The 19,513-nt window shown below is 39.5% G+C and overlaps 1 protein-coding gene across 5 annotated transcripts in view; it reads left to right on the top strand.

Annotated features, from left to right (window-relative positions):
* The window catches only part of usp7 (ubiquitin specific peptidase 7 (herpes virus-associated)), an 81,779-nt gene that overhangs the window by 19,014 nt on the left and 43,252 nt on the right, over window positions 1-19,513 (top strand). For all 5 annotated transcript variants that reach the window (XM_080206940.1, XM_080206939.1, XM_080206942.1 and 2 more), the window contains exons 2-7: window positions 3,501-3,605; window positions 12,991-13,189; window positions 14,963-15,101; window positions 16,967-17,055; window positions 17,372-17,480; window positions 18,997-19,127. In XM_080206940.1, the coding sequence (XP_080063066.1) occupies window positions 3,501-3,605; window positions 12,991-13,189; window positions 14,963-15,101; window positions 16,967-17,055; window positions 17,372-17,480; window positions 18,997-19,127 (772 nt within the window). The remainder of the gene's footprint in view (window positions 1-3,500; window positions 3,606-12,990; window positions 13,190-14,962; window positions 15,102-16,966; window positions 17,056-17,371; window positions 17,481-18,996; window positions 19,128-19,513) is intronic.

The following is a 19,513-nucleotide window of genomic DNA, read 5'->3' as shown; positions in this document are numbered from 1 at the left end:
TAAAAAAGAAAATGCTCGATGCAAGTTGGATGATATCTGTGGAGAGAGGAGGCTGAGCGTTCACCTTTTTATTAAAATCAGTAGGTGTTATGGATGAACAGTTTGAGCAGCAAGCCAGGAAGAAGTGGCCTTAACCATTTAAATATTCTCCAGATCTGATGTATGTTTTCTTTGATTTATCAAGACTGCTGTACGCTTTTGTCACATTAATTTACTATCCTCCTTCATTCAGACCACTTGCTTTTTTTTCCACCTATCCCTTTCCCTTAAGCTGTTTAACATCTGGTTTTAATAAAATGTTTTCAACCTTGAACTCTAATCCTATCTTCCCCTACCACCCTGTACAAATGTGCAACAGCTGAGAGGCCAGTTGGAATATCGGACAACTCTCAGGAAGTTCATTATCAGAAACTTATTGGAGCCATGGAAAAGAGATTTATTTTGACACTAGAATTCTACTTTTGAACAAAGGGCCCCCTCTGCCCCCTCTGCCCCCTCTGCCCCCTCTGCCCCCTCTGCCCCCTCTGCCCCCTCTGCCCCCTCTGCCCCCTCTGCCCCCTCTGCCCCCTCTGCCCCCTCTGCCCCCTCTGCCCCCTCTGCCCCCTCTGCCCCCTCTGCCCCCTCTCGCATAGAAAGGTAAAGCAAGGCAGATGTTATGGAAATCCTTGCAGTAATGTGCGATTTTAAGAGGATGCATGAAGTGTGTTTCCACTGTTGACTTAGTGTAGGATGTTGCACTCTGTCGTTGTGAAAGGATACGTAACCACTTTAATATCAATGTATAACAAAGTGGAGTTGCATGCCTTTCAGAGGACATTTAAGTTTATATAAAGTTTGTTTATTGGGCACAAGTAGGCTTACATAGACATTGCAATGAAATTACTGTGAAAATCTGCTAGTCGTCACACCGGCGTCTGTTCAGGTACACTGAGGGAGAATTTAGCATGGCCAATGCACCTAACCAGCACGTCTTTTGGACTGTGGGAGGAAACCATGTAGACATTGGGAGAATGTGCAGAAGCCACACAGACAGCCAGGCTGGGAACTGAACCCAGGTTCCTAGCATTTGAGGCAGCAATTCTAGCCACTATGCTGCCCTAATAAGAGTCATGCACATAGAAACATGAATAGAACCTTGCAATATTTGTCACATTAATGACTTGTGAAAGAAGTCATAATATTGGGCAATTAAATAAATATTTGCAAAGCAGGAATATAGCCAATGTGAGCGAGCATCAGTTAAGGGGTTTTAGTAGACTGCGTAATTTGAAGCTGCGGCATTGTTGGGGGGGGGCGGTGGGGAGAGATGGCAATAAGCAGAATTTGTGTTTGATGCTAACTGATTAGTGACCTCAATGCTTTGGTTAATATACCTTCATTGAGTTCTATGTGGTTAAGGCAATCCTTTAAAGCCAGTTTTTGTTTCATTTGCCTCAAAGTTAGTGTTGGAATTTTGTCCTTCACACATTTTTTCCTCTTGAAAGGGGAGTAACACTTTGATCAGGGCTTTACTGTTCAATGTAACAAACTAAGGACATCTGCCTATCTAGGCAGTTTGTAATTGGCAACAAAACGGTTTGTAAGCCCATGACACAGCAATCGTGACTAAATGGGTTGTGGGATATATTTAATTGTTTAGGCTGCTCTTAGAACCATCAGGAAAACAAATTCTGTTTTTGGTCTAATGTAACCACGATATTCACTGTGCCATTGTTCCTTTGCCACAATCTGCATGACATCAGCATTTCTCTGCATGTCACTAATTATGGCTACTAATTAACCATTTTAGAAGTGGGAAGTGTGCTGGAATGGGCCTTCTGCAATAGTTGATCCTAGATTGCCATGAATTTTAATTTGCTGATATTGGTTAAATTGGTGGTTGGGCCACAATTTTGTAACTTTGCACTTCACTCAGTGACTTGAGAACCCTGAGTGTAGGCCAGCATTTGAATGCAGTACTGTACTCAGGAAGTGCTGCATTGTCAGTGGTACTGTCATTTAGATGAGGAGTTAGTTGAGCTGGTTCATGTGAAAGATCCATTTACACTATTTGGAGAGCATGGGGCAACATCTGGGGATAATTCCTCTGAGCCATGAAGAATGGAACGGAATAATTGCTGTCTCATTTGCTGTAGATCTTGTGTGCGGATTAGCTGCATCACTGAGAGGAATGCTAAGCCATTCCTGAGCACTGTTGTGCATGCTCTTTCTTGAGTGATTAATACAAAGCTGCAATTAGTGTTGGTGCTTGCAGGAAAATGAACATGGACTCGGAATGCTTAAACGAAATTACCTTGCAAGCAAACCCGCATGATTGCTTTTTGTTGAAATAGTGCAGTCAGAAGTTTTTACCATCTGTTTGTGAAATTGGAACAATTCTGGTTTGCACACGAGCTTCAAGCTTTTGAAGTTGCATAGATATGTCTGCAAGTAAAATAACCCAAATTTCTTTGCAATTTGGCGTCTGTAAGCATGGTGCGCCTTCAACACTGATGCCCACATATTGGTTAAAAGCATTGGACTAGAATTCCGTTGTTGATGCAATTTTTATTCTATACCAGTTAATTGTGAATTACTTGCAATTCTGCCACTTGCGTCAGTTGGCAAACTTTATTTTCATGTAATGTCCATAAACAGTGTTACTGTTTTCAGTATTTTGATAGCTGCTGCTAATTCTACACTCGACCTCTCCCTCCCAAAAACATAACCCCTCCCACAAAGGAAGTGGGCATCTTATAAAAAAAGATCATGCTTGTTATAGATCTACCAATTCCACCTGGGAGAGAGCATTTTCACGTGCTTGTTTTACTGCCTACACCTTTGAGGGCTTCTTTGTGAGCAGAAAAAGATAACGTTCTTATGCTGTTATCTCAGTATTGGTATCAATGGGATTAGAGTTTGTTATTGACAGTGGTTTCTGTAGATGGACTTTGTTTTAATCTGGGCTCTGAGATTACATACACTGAAGCATCTGGGATTGCAGCCATTGCGGTGGGATGTGGCTGCTGTACTGCATTCCTCTTACCCGCTTTGCTGAAGCAGACAGTTGTTCTCGAATAATATAATATTTCTAGCGAGAATAAACAATTTGGTCAATTCACCAGAAATCCAGACACCGTTGCTATGACTAATTTGCTATTTTATTTTTCTGCTTCTGATTAAAACTTGATGGTCTGCTTTTTGTAAGGTGTTGCTTCCTTAATAAAAGGATTACTTAAAACTAGTGCAGTTGTTTATTTTTTTCCCCTTGGCTGTGACATCTTTTGTTTACCTGTTTCCTTTTTTAAATAAATGGTAGTCCAGAATTTCTCTGTATGTGTGTGTCTTTATTTATATATGTATCTATGTTTGGACCTGTTAGAAGTATGATGTGCAGTTGCAATTTACGGATTTATAGGGAAGGACTGATAGTGCTTCAATCTTGAGTAAGAAAACCTTAACTTCTTGTTGCCACTGTAGAACTTGAGTCTTTAGCAATAATGCATCTCATTTTCTTTCAGCTGGGGATGCAGATGATCCCCCAAGAATCACCCCAAACCCAGTCATCAATGGTAACGTAGCAATGGCAGATGGACACAACAACACAGAGGAAGACATGGAAGATGGTAACCTTTTACTTTTTAATCTGTTCAGTAGACAAGTATCCCTTTATATAGTTGGGGGAATTAGTAGTCTTAAACTGGACTGATATCCATTGTTGAAATATGTTCAACAATTTGGATCAAAATCTTTAATGAAAGGAGATCATTTCAAAAGTATGGTATGGAAATTTATTCTGGCAGTGTGGAAAAATTGTTTTCATGTAAGATTTTAAATCTTACAAATAGCTTGTGGCATTCCTGACTTGAGTTTGTGTTGGGTGAATGAATCTTTTGCATATCAGAATAGTGATGACCCTGCTGGGAACAGAAGTATTTTATGTCTAGTCTAAGGATGTTTGGATGCCTGGTAAAAAGCTCTCTCCTCACTCCTCCCTCAACAAAATGTTCTGACATCATCCTCAATAAAGTGCTTGTGAAACAGCCATTGCTGTAACCTCCACACATTGGTGCTGAATATTGACAGCTTGGTGTGGATTTTTAGTTCATTTGATTGGATTATGCTGTAGCACAGTACAAAATGTTAAAAGATTATCTATTGAATTGTCTACAACCTTCTTTCCTTTTTTATTTTCTGATCCTTTTCTCCCCACAAGAGGAAGGGGGTGGAAATCAGTCAACAGGGTAATTGAAATGGATATCACAAAGATGCTGCAATTTGTGATATATTGTGATTTGAGCATCTTTGAGTGATTTATAGATTTGTGGTAGGTTTTGGATAATGTATAGCAATATTCTGGGGGCCTGTAGCCCAAGACTCTGCAATTGGTGTTTTTGATTTTTACTAAATCATTTACATTTACGTAACTAAGTAGTCTTAAAGGTGGAATAACTGGAAACATTGCAACAGCTAAAATTAACTCCTTAATAAGAAAGGCCTGGAGATGAGATGATAATTGTAAATTATTCCTTTTATGTAGAAAAGAGGGTTAGCTCCAATTACTCCCATTGTTGCATTTCAGTGGCTTGTATTAAAGCTGTGCACAAAGGAGTTGATTTTTGATGTGGAATATTTTATACGTGGGCAAAAGATCTGCCGGAGGCATGTCAATCCCCAAAATATTTTGAACTAAGGTAGTAATTTCGACTTTAAAATGGTTTGTTTCTGGTGATGAAACAGTTTCCTGTTTAATTCTCGATGTGAAGCAGTAATCTTTGCAAAACATTGGACGCTGCGACATGTATTGTGAAGCTTTTAAGATTGAAGTACAGTTTTGATCATAAACGGGACATGACAATGATGCTGTTGGTTATATTTTGCTAAATCTTTCTTAAGGACCAGATTTATTACACATATTCTCCTCCAGATCAGATATTCTACAAATGAACACTAATGGGTTATATATGCCTGCGCAGCTAAACGGAAGATTGAGAATTGCACACTGTTCTAGCAAGATGCCTCCCCATGGGGTAGGTGCTCTCTGATTACACATCCTGGTCACAAGGAATTTTATTTCCTACTTGGAGCATGTTATGAGAGATTCCTCAATTCTTCCCTCATTCATTTAACTTCTACATACATAGAAATAGGAATTTCAGTCATTATCTTTGGGAGAGGAGGTGGGAAAGGGAATGAGCTCTTGAAATTCACCATTGCGCAATCATTTGGATCAGGTGATCTTTCCCTTCGCTAACTAAGACTGTGTACTTCACCTTTTTGAGTTTTTCTCATCGGTGTTGGTTTTCTTTTGCATAGAAATTTTACTCATAAGATAATGTTGTGGGTAATGGTAAACTGCAAAAAACATTATTTTGTGAATATTTCAATTTAATTAAAACTGTTTGCCGAAGCTGATATTTTGCAGTATCCATCCCTAAGGACTACTTTGGAGAGTTTGGTTGTATTCCTGAATTTAAAATCTGTGACATACAATGGTTCCTAAAACAAATTCATTAACCTGTCTTCAACGTGACACAGTTCCAAAAAGTTTGTTTATTAGTTACAAAGTAGATTTAGATTCACGCTGAAAATACCGTAGTCGCCACACACGACACCTGTTTGGTTACACTGGTGTCGGAGTGTGACGAGATTTTGAGGGAGAATTTGGCATGACCGATGCACCTAACCAGCACGTCTTTCAGACTGTGGCAGGAAGTCAGAGCACTTGGAGGAAACCCACGCAGACAGGGAGAGAATGTGCCAACTCCACAGTGACCGAAGCTGGGAATTGAACCTAGGTCCTTGGCGTCGTGAGGCAGCAGTGCTTAACCACTCTGCTGCTGTGCTCCCCAACAAAAGAGAAACACAAAAAGAAACACACATCTGTGAAAGCACTCAGTGGAATAGTCATTTATTGCATTCTAAAGCTTGGTTCCTCTGGTAAAGAGAAACCCAGAGTTCCAGTTTTGCTAACTGCAACCAGACAGGAAGTGAATTAGTGAAGAGGTGCAGTGGCCAAATTGTGTTTGGTGCTGATGATCAAGGATAAAACGCTGAATTTCTGTTTTATCATCTGGATAATTGCCCAGTGCTGCCTCCAATTAACCAGCAATGTCATTGATGTCTTTGACCAACATCTGGGAAGTTGTATGTCTTTTGATGTTAATCAACAAGCCGGATGTGGTAGCTGTGGTTTGATACTTCAATTCCTGGTGTTGCTCACATTTATTACCCATCTCTAGTGACACTTATGAATGTAGTAGTGAACTGCCTTTGTCTGTTGCTGTTCAGGTGATGGTGTTTCCAAAGTGGTGGTCAGCAGGAGTTGACCAATCAGTGGTGGAGTGATGGCATGTGTCTTGAATGTTTTGGTGTTCTGATCACCCACTGTCCTTGGCTACCTTCTTGGTGGAGATCAGAGGTTTGGGACTAAAAAAGCTTTGGCAAGTTGCTGCAGTCGATCCTGTGGATAGCTTGCACGTGTGGAGGGAGTGAAAGGATTAGTATAGATAGATACATGCTTGATGGCTGGCGCAGGACCAAATGACTTTTTGTGCTGTAAAATTGACTCAACAGTTTTTGTAACTGAACCCACCCAAGCATGTGACCAGAATTCAGTTGGATTTCTGATGTTTGATTTTCAGGTTATGGAGAGGTTTTGGGGGAGTCAGGATGTGGAGGTGATTGCCATTGAACCACCCGATGTTTAACCTGCCCTAATAATATTGCATCTGTCCTGGTGATACTGCATTTGCCACTGACCAGAAATCTGACTGGGTTTCTGGTCAGTGGCAACCCCCAGTATGTTAATATTTGGCCATTGTATTCTGTTTGCATTTTATTGTGTCTTCAGGTGTTGTTGCTCATGGAGCATAGAATGCTTCGTTCTTTCTTTGCTCATGGATTGAGTTATTGCCAATCTGTAATTGCCCTTGAGAAGGTGATGAGTTGCTTGAACTGCTGCAGTGCATGTGTGCAGGTACTATCGCAGTGCTATTAGAAAGGTTATTTCAGGATTTTGACCCAGTGACAGTGAAGGAACAGTGTTACAGTTTCAAGTCAAGGTAGTGTGAGATTTGGAGGAGAAATTGCCCATATCTCTGCTGTTCTTGCCCTTCTGGGTGGGGTGGGGAGGTCACAGATTTGGAAGGTGCTGTTGAATTCTTAGTGGATGAGTATATTAGAATAATTGTGTAATTTCCTTTTCTCAAATGTGAAAGCAAAATATTGGACCAAGGGTTCGTCTCTGAAAATTTCTAAGATCTCTGTAATACTTCCTGGTTTACAGGATTCCGTGTGACATCTGGTTGCGTTAGCTTCCCGTAAGTCATAAGATCATAAATAGGAGCAGGGTAGGTCGTTCAGTCTGCCGAGCCTTCTCTGTCATTCAGTAAGGTTATAGCTGATCTGATTGTGACCTCAAATCCATTTCCTGACTGCCCACCTATGTAACCCCTGACTCCTTAGCTGATAACTCTATCTCCACTTAGAATATGTTCAATGACCCAGCCTCCATAGCTCTGTGGAAGAGAATTCCAAAGACAAACAGCCCTCTGAGAGAAGGGATTCCTCACCACCCTTTTATAATGTGAATGTTTCACCAGAGCTATCTCCTTTAAAAGCTAATGACACTTTGTGGTATCATTAGTGGTGCCGATTAACCACAGTGATGCCTGGTTTTGAGCTGAATTACAGAACAAGTGTGTTCTCGTTCCAGATGAAGGTGGAAGTGTTAAAAAGAAATAGTGTACCCTGTCAGATTGGCTGGCTTTGTTATCCTAATGTGGAGATGCTGGTGTTGGACTGGGGTAAACACAGTAAGAAGTCTCTCAACGCTAGGTTAGAGTCCAACAGGTTTGTTTGATAGTAAACCCATTTCTTTTGTATCACTGCCATGAGGAACAAAAAGTTAAAAACTATCAAACATGTTGACGGTTGTGTTCCCTACTATTCCTATTTCCCTTCACTCCTTAATGTCAGTTGTGGCAGACTTGACCCACAGGACAGGTGCTGAATTGTCATAGCCTTGCATGTTCAAGTGGTTCAAAATCCTGATGTGTGGACCTCTTGGATTTGCCCAGCATCAAAGGTGCAGAGGCACAACATAAACATGGGAAGGCAACGTTAGGCGCTATAGTACCTGGGAGAAGAACATTTGTTAGTAAAACTAAGTTGAGTAGCATCTGTGCTCTACAGTTGATGGAAGTCAATTACCATGATATCTCCTGGGTCTAGACATTCTGTTGTATGAGATAAACTCTGCGCTTTGAGCATGAGTTTTCATTGATCCAAATAACTCTGTAGTGGCAGGAAGAAGCTGTTGAGTCCCTTCTGGTCTTAGCCAGTGACTTGATGAAGACCGCGCATTTCAGTATATTGTGGGGTCGCGTAGGGATGTCGCCAAGAAATTGGACTCTGCAGTAACATTTTCGTCTCCCATACCCCACTTTTCATGAGGCCAGAATGTACAGAAGAGGGATGGCAACTGAGTGCTTTAAATAGGTTATTGAAAGTGTGATTAAAAAAAATTATTTTACTCCAGTTGGTTTGATTGGTATTTTGAGACTACGTGAGAAAATATTTTGAAGCAATTTGTGATTTGTCAATTAAAAAAAACAAAGATATTGGGCAAAATAAGAGCTTTGGCAGCATGCACTTTGTTTACACAAACTGTGGCTGGTAAGTAAATATTAGAAATAAATGTTTGCAAATTGCTATAATTTTTTTCTTGTGCATTTTTACTTTGCCATTGGGTCTCTTTGAGGAAGATAATGTTGACATGCGTATCTATCGTTAGCGCTCTAAGTGGTACCATTATGAAAATGTCTGTCTGTGAAAGATCTGATTTTAAAAAAAAGCATTGCAGTAATAACTCCCACTTCTCTAAAGGAGAATCTTCCACACAGACATAAACCACCCACCGTCCTCTTCTGTTCTCTTAACTATTTTGTTTTAGCTCGGCTGTTCTTAGAACTACCAGCAAGTGGTGCATGCAATCTTCAATATTCCAGTTAGCTGGATTGGTGCAGATTAACGCTTGTGTCTGTGGAAGACTCTCTGTGGAGAAATGGTGAGTTATGACAGTGAGTAATATTCCCTTTTGTAAATGATTAGGTTGTAGCTGATAACAAATAGAATGATTTTAATGCTGATTTTATTTGAAGAGTAGATTTTCTTTGAAGAATGCATATAGTCATAGAATTGTTATCATTTACTGTGGACAAGGATGAATAGTAGGTATTAGATGGTCAGTAGGGGATTTGACCTAGTTTTGAAAAGCAGTGGTGTTTCATGTGTAAATTTGCCTCGGAGGCAAGAAAGTCCCAATCATGTTATTTCTTGAATTTTTTTTAGATCTTGCCTGCCTTTTAATTGGATCCTGCATTCATAACCAGGTGTATGTTATCCTGTAGTCCCCCAATTTATGAAATGAATTTGACAGCAGTGCAATTCCATGTACTATTCACATTAATAGCTCTAACTAGAATACAGCTAATAAGTCAAAATGCATCATTGCTGTTGCAAATGGGGATGGACTATTGCGATTACTCATCATATTTTTCTGGTTAATGTGTTGCATGATTTTATGGTTGTTGTGTTTGCTGTTTGTATTCCCACTTGCATGGATGGCTGCTTTGATTGTCCTTTGAACAGTGAAAATCTTGTTGCAACTTCTTAAATCACATTCATAACTTTCAAGTTATTTAGTCCTTTCAGTTCTATAGTCCTTTCATCTATTCACATTCTTGATACATCTCACCTAATGTAATTAATTGCTAAAACTACCACAAATGTTTATCTGCTTTTGTAACAAGTTACTTTTCCCTCACTAACAGTTGACTTTCTTTTAAACTGAAACTCTAATGTTCTCAAATTATGAACCTTTGCTCTTGGGCAAGGCACAAGAAAAATATGCAGGGGGGTATAGACAGGCTGAGTGATTAGTCAATATCGTGTCAATTGAAATAAAAATGGCAATGTGTGAAGTTATTCTGTTCGGGGAATAAAATTGGGCAATAATTTTGTGCATGGCAAAAGATTGGGAAAATTTATATTCAGAGGGACCTGATGTCCTTGTACGTGAAATTACAGTGAGCAATCAGGAAGGCAGATGATATGTTACCATTTGTTTTGAATTGGAGTATTAACAATGTTTGTTTTTAACCGCAACTAGAGTATTGAGGTTAAACACCTGAAGTTACTGTGGTGAGTTTTCTTCTCATCTGAAGAAACAGCATACTTGTCCTACAGTTGCTTGGTAATAAATACATTAAGTATTGCTGAGAAAAGAGACAGTGTTGAAGCTTTTCATTTTTCACTCATCAGGACAGATGGAAATGTACCAAATTTGAAAGGAAACAACAATGCATGAGAAAAGGCATGTTGACTGGTTGGCAAGTCAACCAACCAGCTGGTCATTACTTTACCATGGTGACATACACAGGAAGCTATTTTCCGTTTCATTTGTTTATTCTAAAAACTTCCATGTCTGGATATGTTCCTTTTGCCTGCAGAAGATGAGCAAAAGTGACATTGTAAACCTGACTGTTATCTTAAATTGGTTTTTCTAAATGTTAATCCATTTGGGATTGTTCAGCAAATGCTGCCCAATCACATCTAATGGTGTATTCGCCATGGTAACTCTTGACCATTCAGAGCCAAATTGCCAGCCAATTGGCACCCCTTTGCTCATCAGTTGTTCCCTTTGATGTTTGGTATTCTTGCATCCCTCCTGATGAGTGCAAGATGAAAAGTTTTAAATGCATTTCACCTTGAGGAAGTGCAATAAAGATTCACGAGATAGGCTAAGGAGAGATCGAATAAAGTAAGCTTACAATCCCTCGAGTTTAGAAAAATGCGAGATGACCGAGTCTGTCTAGAGCACTGGTTCATTGCCTCACAATAAGGGGACATCCATTTATCTCTAAAATGAGAGAGATTACACTCTGAAGATAATGAATCATTAATACTTACGCCCCCTGCCCGCCCCAAGATGTGTGCTCAGCTATTGAGTATATTCCAGACAGAAGCTGACATATTTATAGACACTAATGGAATATGGGGATAATTCAGGAAGGTGGAGCTGAAGTAACAAATCAGCCATTGCCTTGAATGGCCATCTCCAGCTCCTATTCCTTACTACTTGCTTACATTGAATCTTCACCGTGCTGAGAATGAAACGACGTGTGTTTGTGTAGTGTCTTTAACACCTAAGATTCTTCACAGTAATAATAAAATGCTATATTGAACCATACAGTTAAGGCAGATAACTAAAACTTTGGTCAAACAGGCGAGTCTTAAGAAATACCTTAAAGATAGAGGGGTAGAGAGAGATTTCTAATCTTGGGCTTAAGCAGCCAAAAGCATTGCCACCAATTGTAGAACAGGTAAAATTGGGCATGCTCAACTTCACAATTGGATGAGTGAGAATATCTGGGAGGGTTGTGGGGCTGAATGAGATTCAAGACGAGAGGGATAGGCCCTCAGGGGATTGAAAATGTTGGGAATTTTCAAGTCATCTTGGCTAACCGTGAATCATAGGTGCCGAAGCACTGTTACTCATTTGTATAATCCTTATCTCCTTAACTCATTTCTCTTTCCTTACTCCTAAATCTGCAGACTTGTGTAATCTAAACTTCTCATTCCTTGATCACTGATTTGATTTATTTTATTCTTTGGTATTGTTCTTGTACGTGATAAATCTGGGTTCCTTGAATTCTGTCTGTTACCAAAAAAACTGTGTTTGTGTCTGAAGAATGTTTTAAAGTTTATTTCTGTAACTTCCATGAAATGTTGTCATTGTGGTGAAAAGGACATCTGGGATATTGTTCTTTTGAAGCCATTACACCCTTGAATGGCTTTCTATTTCCCCTTTCACATCTTCTGTTTGCAGGACCTTGTCTTGAGTCATGCAACACCCATCCCCTTATTAAGACCTATATGAAAGGCATCCATTAGTGTGATGCTGTCTTGCATTGTACTTCCAGGGATCACTTGTTGAAGTGAGGATGTGAATCTTTTGCCACTATACCATACATGAAATGTCGTTTGCTTCCTCAATATTTCACTAGAAGATGTTTTATACTGTTGTCCTTTACTATTTACTTGTGGAGGTAGAGCACGAGGAAAATATTAATTACCTAGAGTGGAAATCGGCTTAAATTTTGAAGAGGTTCGACCTCTGCCTACAGAACTCCTGATAGGCCTGATCCAAATGTCTGACCTTCCATGTTTTGTGATAATGTTTCCATATTCTTGCTGTTGGCAACTTGGAGCAGCCTCCTGCAAGCAAATAATGGTATCTTGCGTGCAGCGTCATGGGAAAAGACCATTTAATGTCTCAGGGTGAGATGTTTTCTGGAGGAACAGTATCTCAGTTCTATTTTGCCCATTCCCAAATTGTTTGTGCAAGGAATCTTTGAGAACGAGGAAGGCAGTAGCTACGGTAAGTAATAGTGGAGAGCAAATGCCACAACAATGTATCCACTATTTACTTCAAGCTCCTCTTTTGGATGGCATTTTTCTTAGTATGAATGATAAAGTTGGAAAGGAGTGTCTTTATTCCTAATCGATCATTATTATTGTATAGTTCTCGTGAACTTCCTATGCATTTTTGCACATTTTGATATCAAGTGAATTCATTGCTTGTGGAGGTGGAACGTTGAGTAGAGACTGATGCTTGAAATTGGGAGACAAGCTGCCTCACCTTGCCTCCCAAAAAACACAAGTGTAGGTGTACGGGAGTCTATAAGAAAAGCTGAAATTCACATTTTGAAAATGTCCAATTGTAATTGAAAAATTGGATGCTGATATTTTCACAACATGCAGGAATTATGATGGCTTGCTGGTGAAAGTAACTTTTGCACTACATCAGTCAGATGGTCAAAGTATTGACTTAGAATTCTGCTAGCTCTGAGAAGCCACAAATCTGATTTAGATGCCATTAAATGAGGCAAGTTGTTGATCTTAAAATTGTTTCGTTGTATTAAAATTACTTTTCATCCTCAACAGACACCAGCTGGCGATCAGAGGCCACATTTCGTTTCACTGTGGAACGGTTTAGTAGGCTCAGTGAGTCTGTGCTGAGTCCTCCTTGTTTTGTGCGAAATTTGCCATGGAAAATTATGGTAATGCCTCGCTTCCATCCTGATCGACCTCATCAAAAGAGCGTTGGATTTTTCCTACAATGCAATGCTGAGTCTGATTCCACGTAAGGAAAAGTTAATGTCTTGAAGGCTGAAATGTTTAAACATAAGAATCTTGTGAATAATAATCTAATATTACGTAATATAGTTTGAGGAAAAAATTGACCTAATCTACAAAAACCTCTATGGTCCTAAAATATATCTTAAGCATGCTTTTGTGTTAACTGAATGATGTATAAAAGGTGAAGCAAGGGAAGTGAAATGCATTATGTAACCTCAGCCATCTCCAAGGGCTAAAGCAGTAGATGCATAGGAAAACCACCACCTAAAGGTTCCCTTTCAAATTGCACACTGTCCTGATTTGGAACAATATCGTTGTTCCTTTGCTGTCGCTCAGCCAAAATCCTGGAACTCCTCTCCTAGCAGCACCAAATGTCCAACAGCAGTTCAAGCTCACCACCTCCACCTTGAAGGCAATTAGATGGCCGGTAAATGCTGGCCTGGCCACTCATGTCCACACCAATAAAGACACTTTGGGACCATGGGGTAGATCAGTTAACTAAATATAAAATGTTGTTATTATCCTTGCAAAACTATACAAGCTATAATAATTTCATTTGTTTCGAAGGCATATAATATTTCAAATGGAATTAGCATCTGATCTGTGCTCAATTAATGCCAAAGATCTACAGCAGCTACTGTAAATTGTGTCCGTGGAGGAAGGCACAGTGGCAGAGTGGTTTGCACTGCTGCCTTCCAACACCAGAGACCTGGTTAGATTCTAGCCTTGGGTGACTGTGGAGTTTGCATGTTGTCACCATAGAACATTACAGCACAGTACAGGCCCTTGATGTTGTGCCTTTGAAACCAATCTAAAGCCCATCTAACCTACACTATTTCAATATCTTCCATATGTTTATCCAATGACCATTTAAATCCCCTTAATGTTGGCGAGGCCACTAGTGTTGCAGGCAGAGCATTCCATGCCCTTACTAGAGTAAAGAACTTAACTCTGACATCTGTCCTATATCTATCTCTGCTCGAGTGTCTGTGTGGGTATCCTCCCACAGTTCAAAGATGTGCAGATCAAGTGGATTGGCCATGCTAAACTGCCCCTTAGTGTCCCAGGATGTATAGGTTAGAGAAATTAGCAGGGTAAATACATGAGGTTTCAAGGATGGGGACTGGCTAGGAGACTGGTGGAGAGTTGGTACAGACCCAGTGGGCCAAATGACAACTGTCTGCGCTTTAAGGATTCTATTAACACCTGAGTTTGAAGGGTTCTAGTCCAGGGATGGAAGGGCCAACAGGTTTAAATCAGGGACTTGAAAGTTTCCCCCATATTGATTTGCTGATGCTGATCAATCCTTAGTTGCGCTGAGAATAACGTAGTGGTTGCCAGTCGTCTTTAGCTACTTCTTAAATTTGATGCTTTGCTAGGTCACAACAAAGGAGTTTGAACCAGATGTGATGGAGGGCTGGGCTCAAGCATAAAGCAGTAATTGGTTGGTGTGTTACTTTACCTGAAGGATGGTGACGTTTTTATGACTGTCAGGCAACCTGTTTTTCTTTCCCACTTGCACGAGCTGCGAATTACTAAATGCTTTGAGTTCCCTTTAGAACTTGGTGTGATTTGGAACTGGATAATTAGGATGCTAGTTCAGCATATATATACTATTCCTGAGTTCAAAAATCATGATTAGCTTTTTGCCATTCTGTTGTACAATGTAACCTAATGCATGTCTGTCAGTTGTGTGGCTTTTGAATTTGTGCATTTACTCCTAGCTGGAGAAGATGATGAATTTGTGTGACTAAGTAACTGATTTTCTCTTGTATAGATCATGGTCCTGTCATGCCCAAGCTGTTTTGAAGATAATCAACTATAAAGATGAAGAGAAGTCATTTAGTAGAAGAATCAGTCATCTTTTCTTTCACAAGGAGAATGACTGGGGTTTCTCTAATTTTATGACTTGGAGCGTGAGTGTTGAAAGTTTACATTTTCTGCAATCAAAGGTTTTTGATTAGTCAGGCTGAATGTGAAATGTGCTTGACTTATCTTCTATGTTTCAAAACTGCTGCAAGAAAGTGAAATGGATGTGTGGGAGAATACAGGCAAGCTTGTTGAAGTACAAAAATGTTGCAGCATCACAGGGCATGCCTCTATCGATCCTTAATTTTGAATTATTTTGTGAATATTGTCACGAGACCTTAATTGCTGCTCTATAATATATTTGGGCAATCTTGTGTAATTTAGGGTCGTCCGTGTCTTCGCGGTCTGCCATGATCTTGTTGGAATAAGAGCATTGTTCGGATCTAACTGAGTGAACTGGACTCTGCCCAACAGGAACATATGGTTGGGTTTGGCGTTTGTGTTGACCAATGTGGTTGAATGGTCAAAACGTGAACATAAATTTGCCAATGCACTAGACTCCTTCAATAAAGCTATTCCAACACTGGCTTAAATTGAAAGAAGTAATTTAGTGTAATTTTCCATTGATTTATCTAATTAGTTTCAGTTCTTCTTCTCTCCCTCCAAACACTGAAATGTGGACCATCCTCCAGAACCTGTAAAAGATTTAAAGTTCAAGTGTACAAGTACATAGACAATATACCATTTCCCCATAAGATAAACCTTTAGTCTCTGATCATATTTGGTACATCTGTATTGATTTCGTAGCCCTCAGGATATTTGCTATTCTAAACATTTGAGTTATTGTTTTCCCTTCATCTCCTATTAATCCACAACTTTTATCCTGTAGTTCTAATTTGCTTCTTACTGTAATGGTACAGGTAAGATGAATTACTGTGCTTAATCTCATTTATTCATCTTCACTGCCGTTTTATGTACTCCGAATGCCCATTTTATTCTTTAATTATCCTAAAAGTGATCGGTTTTTCTTCTGTTAACTTTGCATAATTATTCTCTTTGCATTTTTAACCTATTTCTCTATAAAATTGATTGTTCAGGGATTATTTTTCTGGAGTATTCACTTGTTCTGTCACTTCCAAATCTGAACCTGTGCACATTGAGTTTACTTTTGTCTTTGTGGGAAGCATTCCCTGTGGCCATCACTTATGTTTCAATCCTTGCATAGGGAGTTGTGTTGCTCTAATTGTACTTGCATAAATGAGTTGCTAGATAGTTGAGAGGTTTTAGATAACAAGATGGGTCCTGTGTGCATCATTGGATTTCAAAGAATGTGCTCATGTAACTTCACCCAAGCTAACCATTGACCAAGTTGTCTCGTGAAAGAGGTTACAGGAAGTCCGATCCTGTGTTGTATATGAAACGTTAACTTATTTATATTTTACATTTAATCTGTCTGGAATATTTATTGAATGAAGTTGGATTAAAATTGCATGGCCAAATGTTCCATAATAACCTTTTGAGGTGGCTATGGAATAGGTAGCCACAAATTGGTGCAGACAAGTCAATTTGGCATGCAAGATGACCACAGCATTTCAGTTTCAAAATTCCAGTTTTTGCATTGACTCAGCAGAGGAGTTAACCCCCTTTTTCAGCCTGACCTGCTATGCACTCTTTAGTCACCCACAAATGGATGTTTAAGTATGCTGTAACTGGGTACAAGGAATCAAATGGGTGATAACGGGCTGTTATGAAGATGCGTGGGAATTTAAGATATGCCCCCACAGAGCAGACCCTGCATGGCAAATTGACAATGGTGATCACCCACACCAGCAGTTCACTTTTATACTTGGTGTTTAAATTGGCCCAGGGTTTTTGGAAGGATTTTTTTTGAGGCTTTAGAAATTGAGTTAACTCTGACATCTATAGCATGTTTATTGAAGAGCTATTTAATACTTGTTCAAAATCTGTTTAGGAAGCAACGGATGCTGAAAAGGGTTTCATAGAAGATGACAAGGTTGCATTTGAAGTTTTTGTTCAGGCTGATGCTCCACATGGAGTAGCGTGAGTATTGCATTTAAATTGTATATTATGAGGTACTTTGGAAGTTTCCTAGGTTTGAGAAGTTCACACAAATGGTGATTGTGAATTGAGCTTAAAACTATATCCATAATGTGACTACTTTTTGCTAAGTAATGGAATATTTTGGGGATGGGAGAAGTCGGAAACCTGTTTACCAATCATCACCTAACCTCTGATTGCACAGGACATGAGAGAAAATTGAAGAGTAGTGAATTTTAACATAACTGCTTACAGGTATTTCAAGGGAAACTATATGTTGCATTGAAAAGCTGAAATCGATGTACTCTTGTAATTCTAGGTGGGATTCCAAGAAGCACACAGGTTATGTAGGCTTGAAGAACCAAGGAGCAACCTGTTACATGAACAGTTTATTGCAGACATTGTTCTTCACAAATCAGCTGCGAAAGGTGAGGTGGACGTTCGCTATTCTCAACCCTGAAAATAAATGGTTGCAATGAATGTGTTGCATGCTGTGCTTCTGATTTTTGTTGCTTTAGACATGGCACACAGTAACTGAAGATGCTGCTAAGAACTAGTAGCATAAGCACCTCCTTTTAAGTTATAAAAAATGAAATAGTGACTACTGCATTAGTTGTTTTTTTTCTACTTGCAAATTGAATTTCAATGTATTGGAACTCCCATCAGTTGTATTTCCCATAGTGGAATACAGAGTGCTATGATCAGCCTCCAATCCACCTGTGCCAGGGAGTGCTACATCAGTTAAATCTTTTCCTGCTTGTGATCTATGCTATAATGTGTGCTTACAAGTGTTGAGTAAAGACTAAACCTGGCTTGGTTTTAAAGTCTCATGTTTGACTTGCCTACTGTTTAAAAATAGGATGTATCCTTGATTCTGCCCTGTGTGCTTTTTGGTGTTGCAATTCCTCATCACCCATCCATGCCTTTTTGAGGCTGTACGAGACTTATCTTTTGCCTGCACCCGGTGTTTCTCCAGCCTTTAACATGTTTCTTGAGCATCTTTTTATGCGCACTTTTGGCTCTTATTGATGTCTGTATTTTCTAGCCCTTCTTTGTTTATTCCAAGCAGTAACAATGTTGCTGTAAGAAGAGTTTTATTTGGTAGTACCCCTATAATATCATGGGCTGATAGTAGTCACCCTTGTATGATGAGGATTTTCAGACCGTTCATTTGAAGTTTGAATGCCAATTCAGTATATAAAGAAGTGAGCTTTGTTGTAGTCGTATCCACTTGTGGTTTGGGGGCTCGTGCCAAGTAGCTTTTTATTTTAAATTATCAGGTGGGCATGCATAATTTCCACTTTTTTAAAACTGTCATTTTGAAAGAAGACACTGAGAAATAAAGTACTATTTTGGTAAAATATAAAAGTTGTGTGTCTTTTTTGATGTGATGGTTTTAAATCACTGCTCTCTGCCAATACATTTAAATATAAGATTGCTTTTCCCCCAAAGGTATGCAAATATGACTTGTTAAATTTGCCTTGATATTTTGTTGAACAGTTCACCTGAAATATCCTAGCTTAAATTCAGATTTTATTTGCTCTTGGCTATGATAGTGTTAGATGTCTGCACATTGGTGTGCTAATAGTTTGCCTGCATAAAATGCTGCAGGGCAGTTGGGGCTGGGTGTGATGTTGGAAACCAGTTGCTGTGAAACTCTACTCAGTACGAGTTGCAAATCACAGTTGGAACAGGAACAAAATCTTGATTGGTTGCAGTGGGAAAGGCTTGCCTTTGGACCAGAAATCAAAATGCATGCTAAGGAGATTGTGGCTGATGTCAATGTAAATGCACAAGACATTTTGTACATCAATTAAAATGCACTAAACTTGGAAATCTTTTCTCCAATAAAACTGGCAAACTTGCCATGGCTGAAATTTTGCTCAACTTTATTTTCATATTTCCAATGTTGTTGGTTGATCTGATTTTCTTTGTCCTGCATAGGCTGTCTATATGATGCCAACAGAAGGGGATGATTCATCAAAAAGTGTCCCCTTAGCATTGCAACGGGTGTTCTATGAACTGCAGCACAGTGACAAACCAGTTGGAACTAAAAAACTGACTAAGTCTTTTGGGTAAGAAGGAATGAATGCTTGAATGTAGATATGAAAAAAGCTTGCACTTGCCTTCTTCAAGAATTAAGGCTGCATTTTTGGACGATTTACTGAGCGGCACAGCACAGGAGTGGCATGGTGGCACTGGTTAGCACTATTGCCTCAGCAATCAAGGGCCCAGGTTCAATTCTGTCTTTGGGTGACTCTTGCACATTCTCCCCGTGTCTGCTGCAGTTTCCTCTGGTTGCTCCAATTTCCTCCCACAGACTGAAAATGTGTGGGTGAGGTGGATTGGCCATGCTAAATTTTCTATTAACGTTCCAAGGTATAAGTTAGATGGATTAGCCATGATAAATATGTATGGTTGTGGGGTGAAATATTTCAGTCAGTGCGGATTCAGTGGGGTG

Source organism: Carcharhinus amblyrhynchos, chromosome 18 (assembly GCF_965287045.1).
Source record: "Carcharhinus amblyrhynchos chromosome 18, sCarAmb.v2.hapA, whole genome shotgun sequence".
Taxonomy (NCBI): Eukaryota; Metazoa; Chordata; class Chondrichthyes; order Carcharhiniformes; family Carcharhinidae; genus Carcharhinus; species Carcharhinus amblyrhynchos.
The sequence above is the reverse complement of the archived record's forward strand: the minus strand, read 5'-3'. Positions and strand labels throughout refer to the sequence as shown.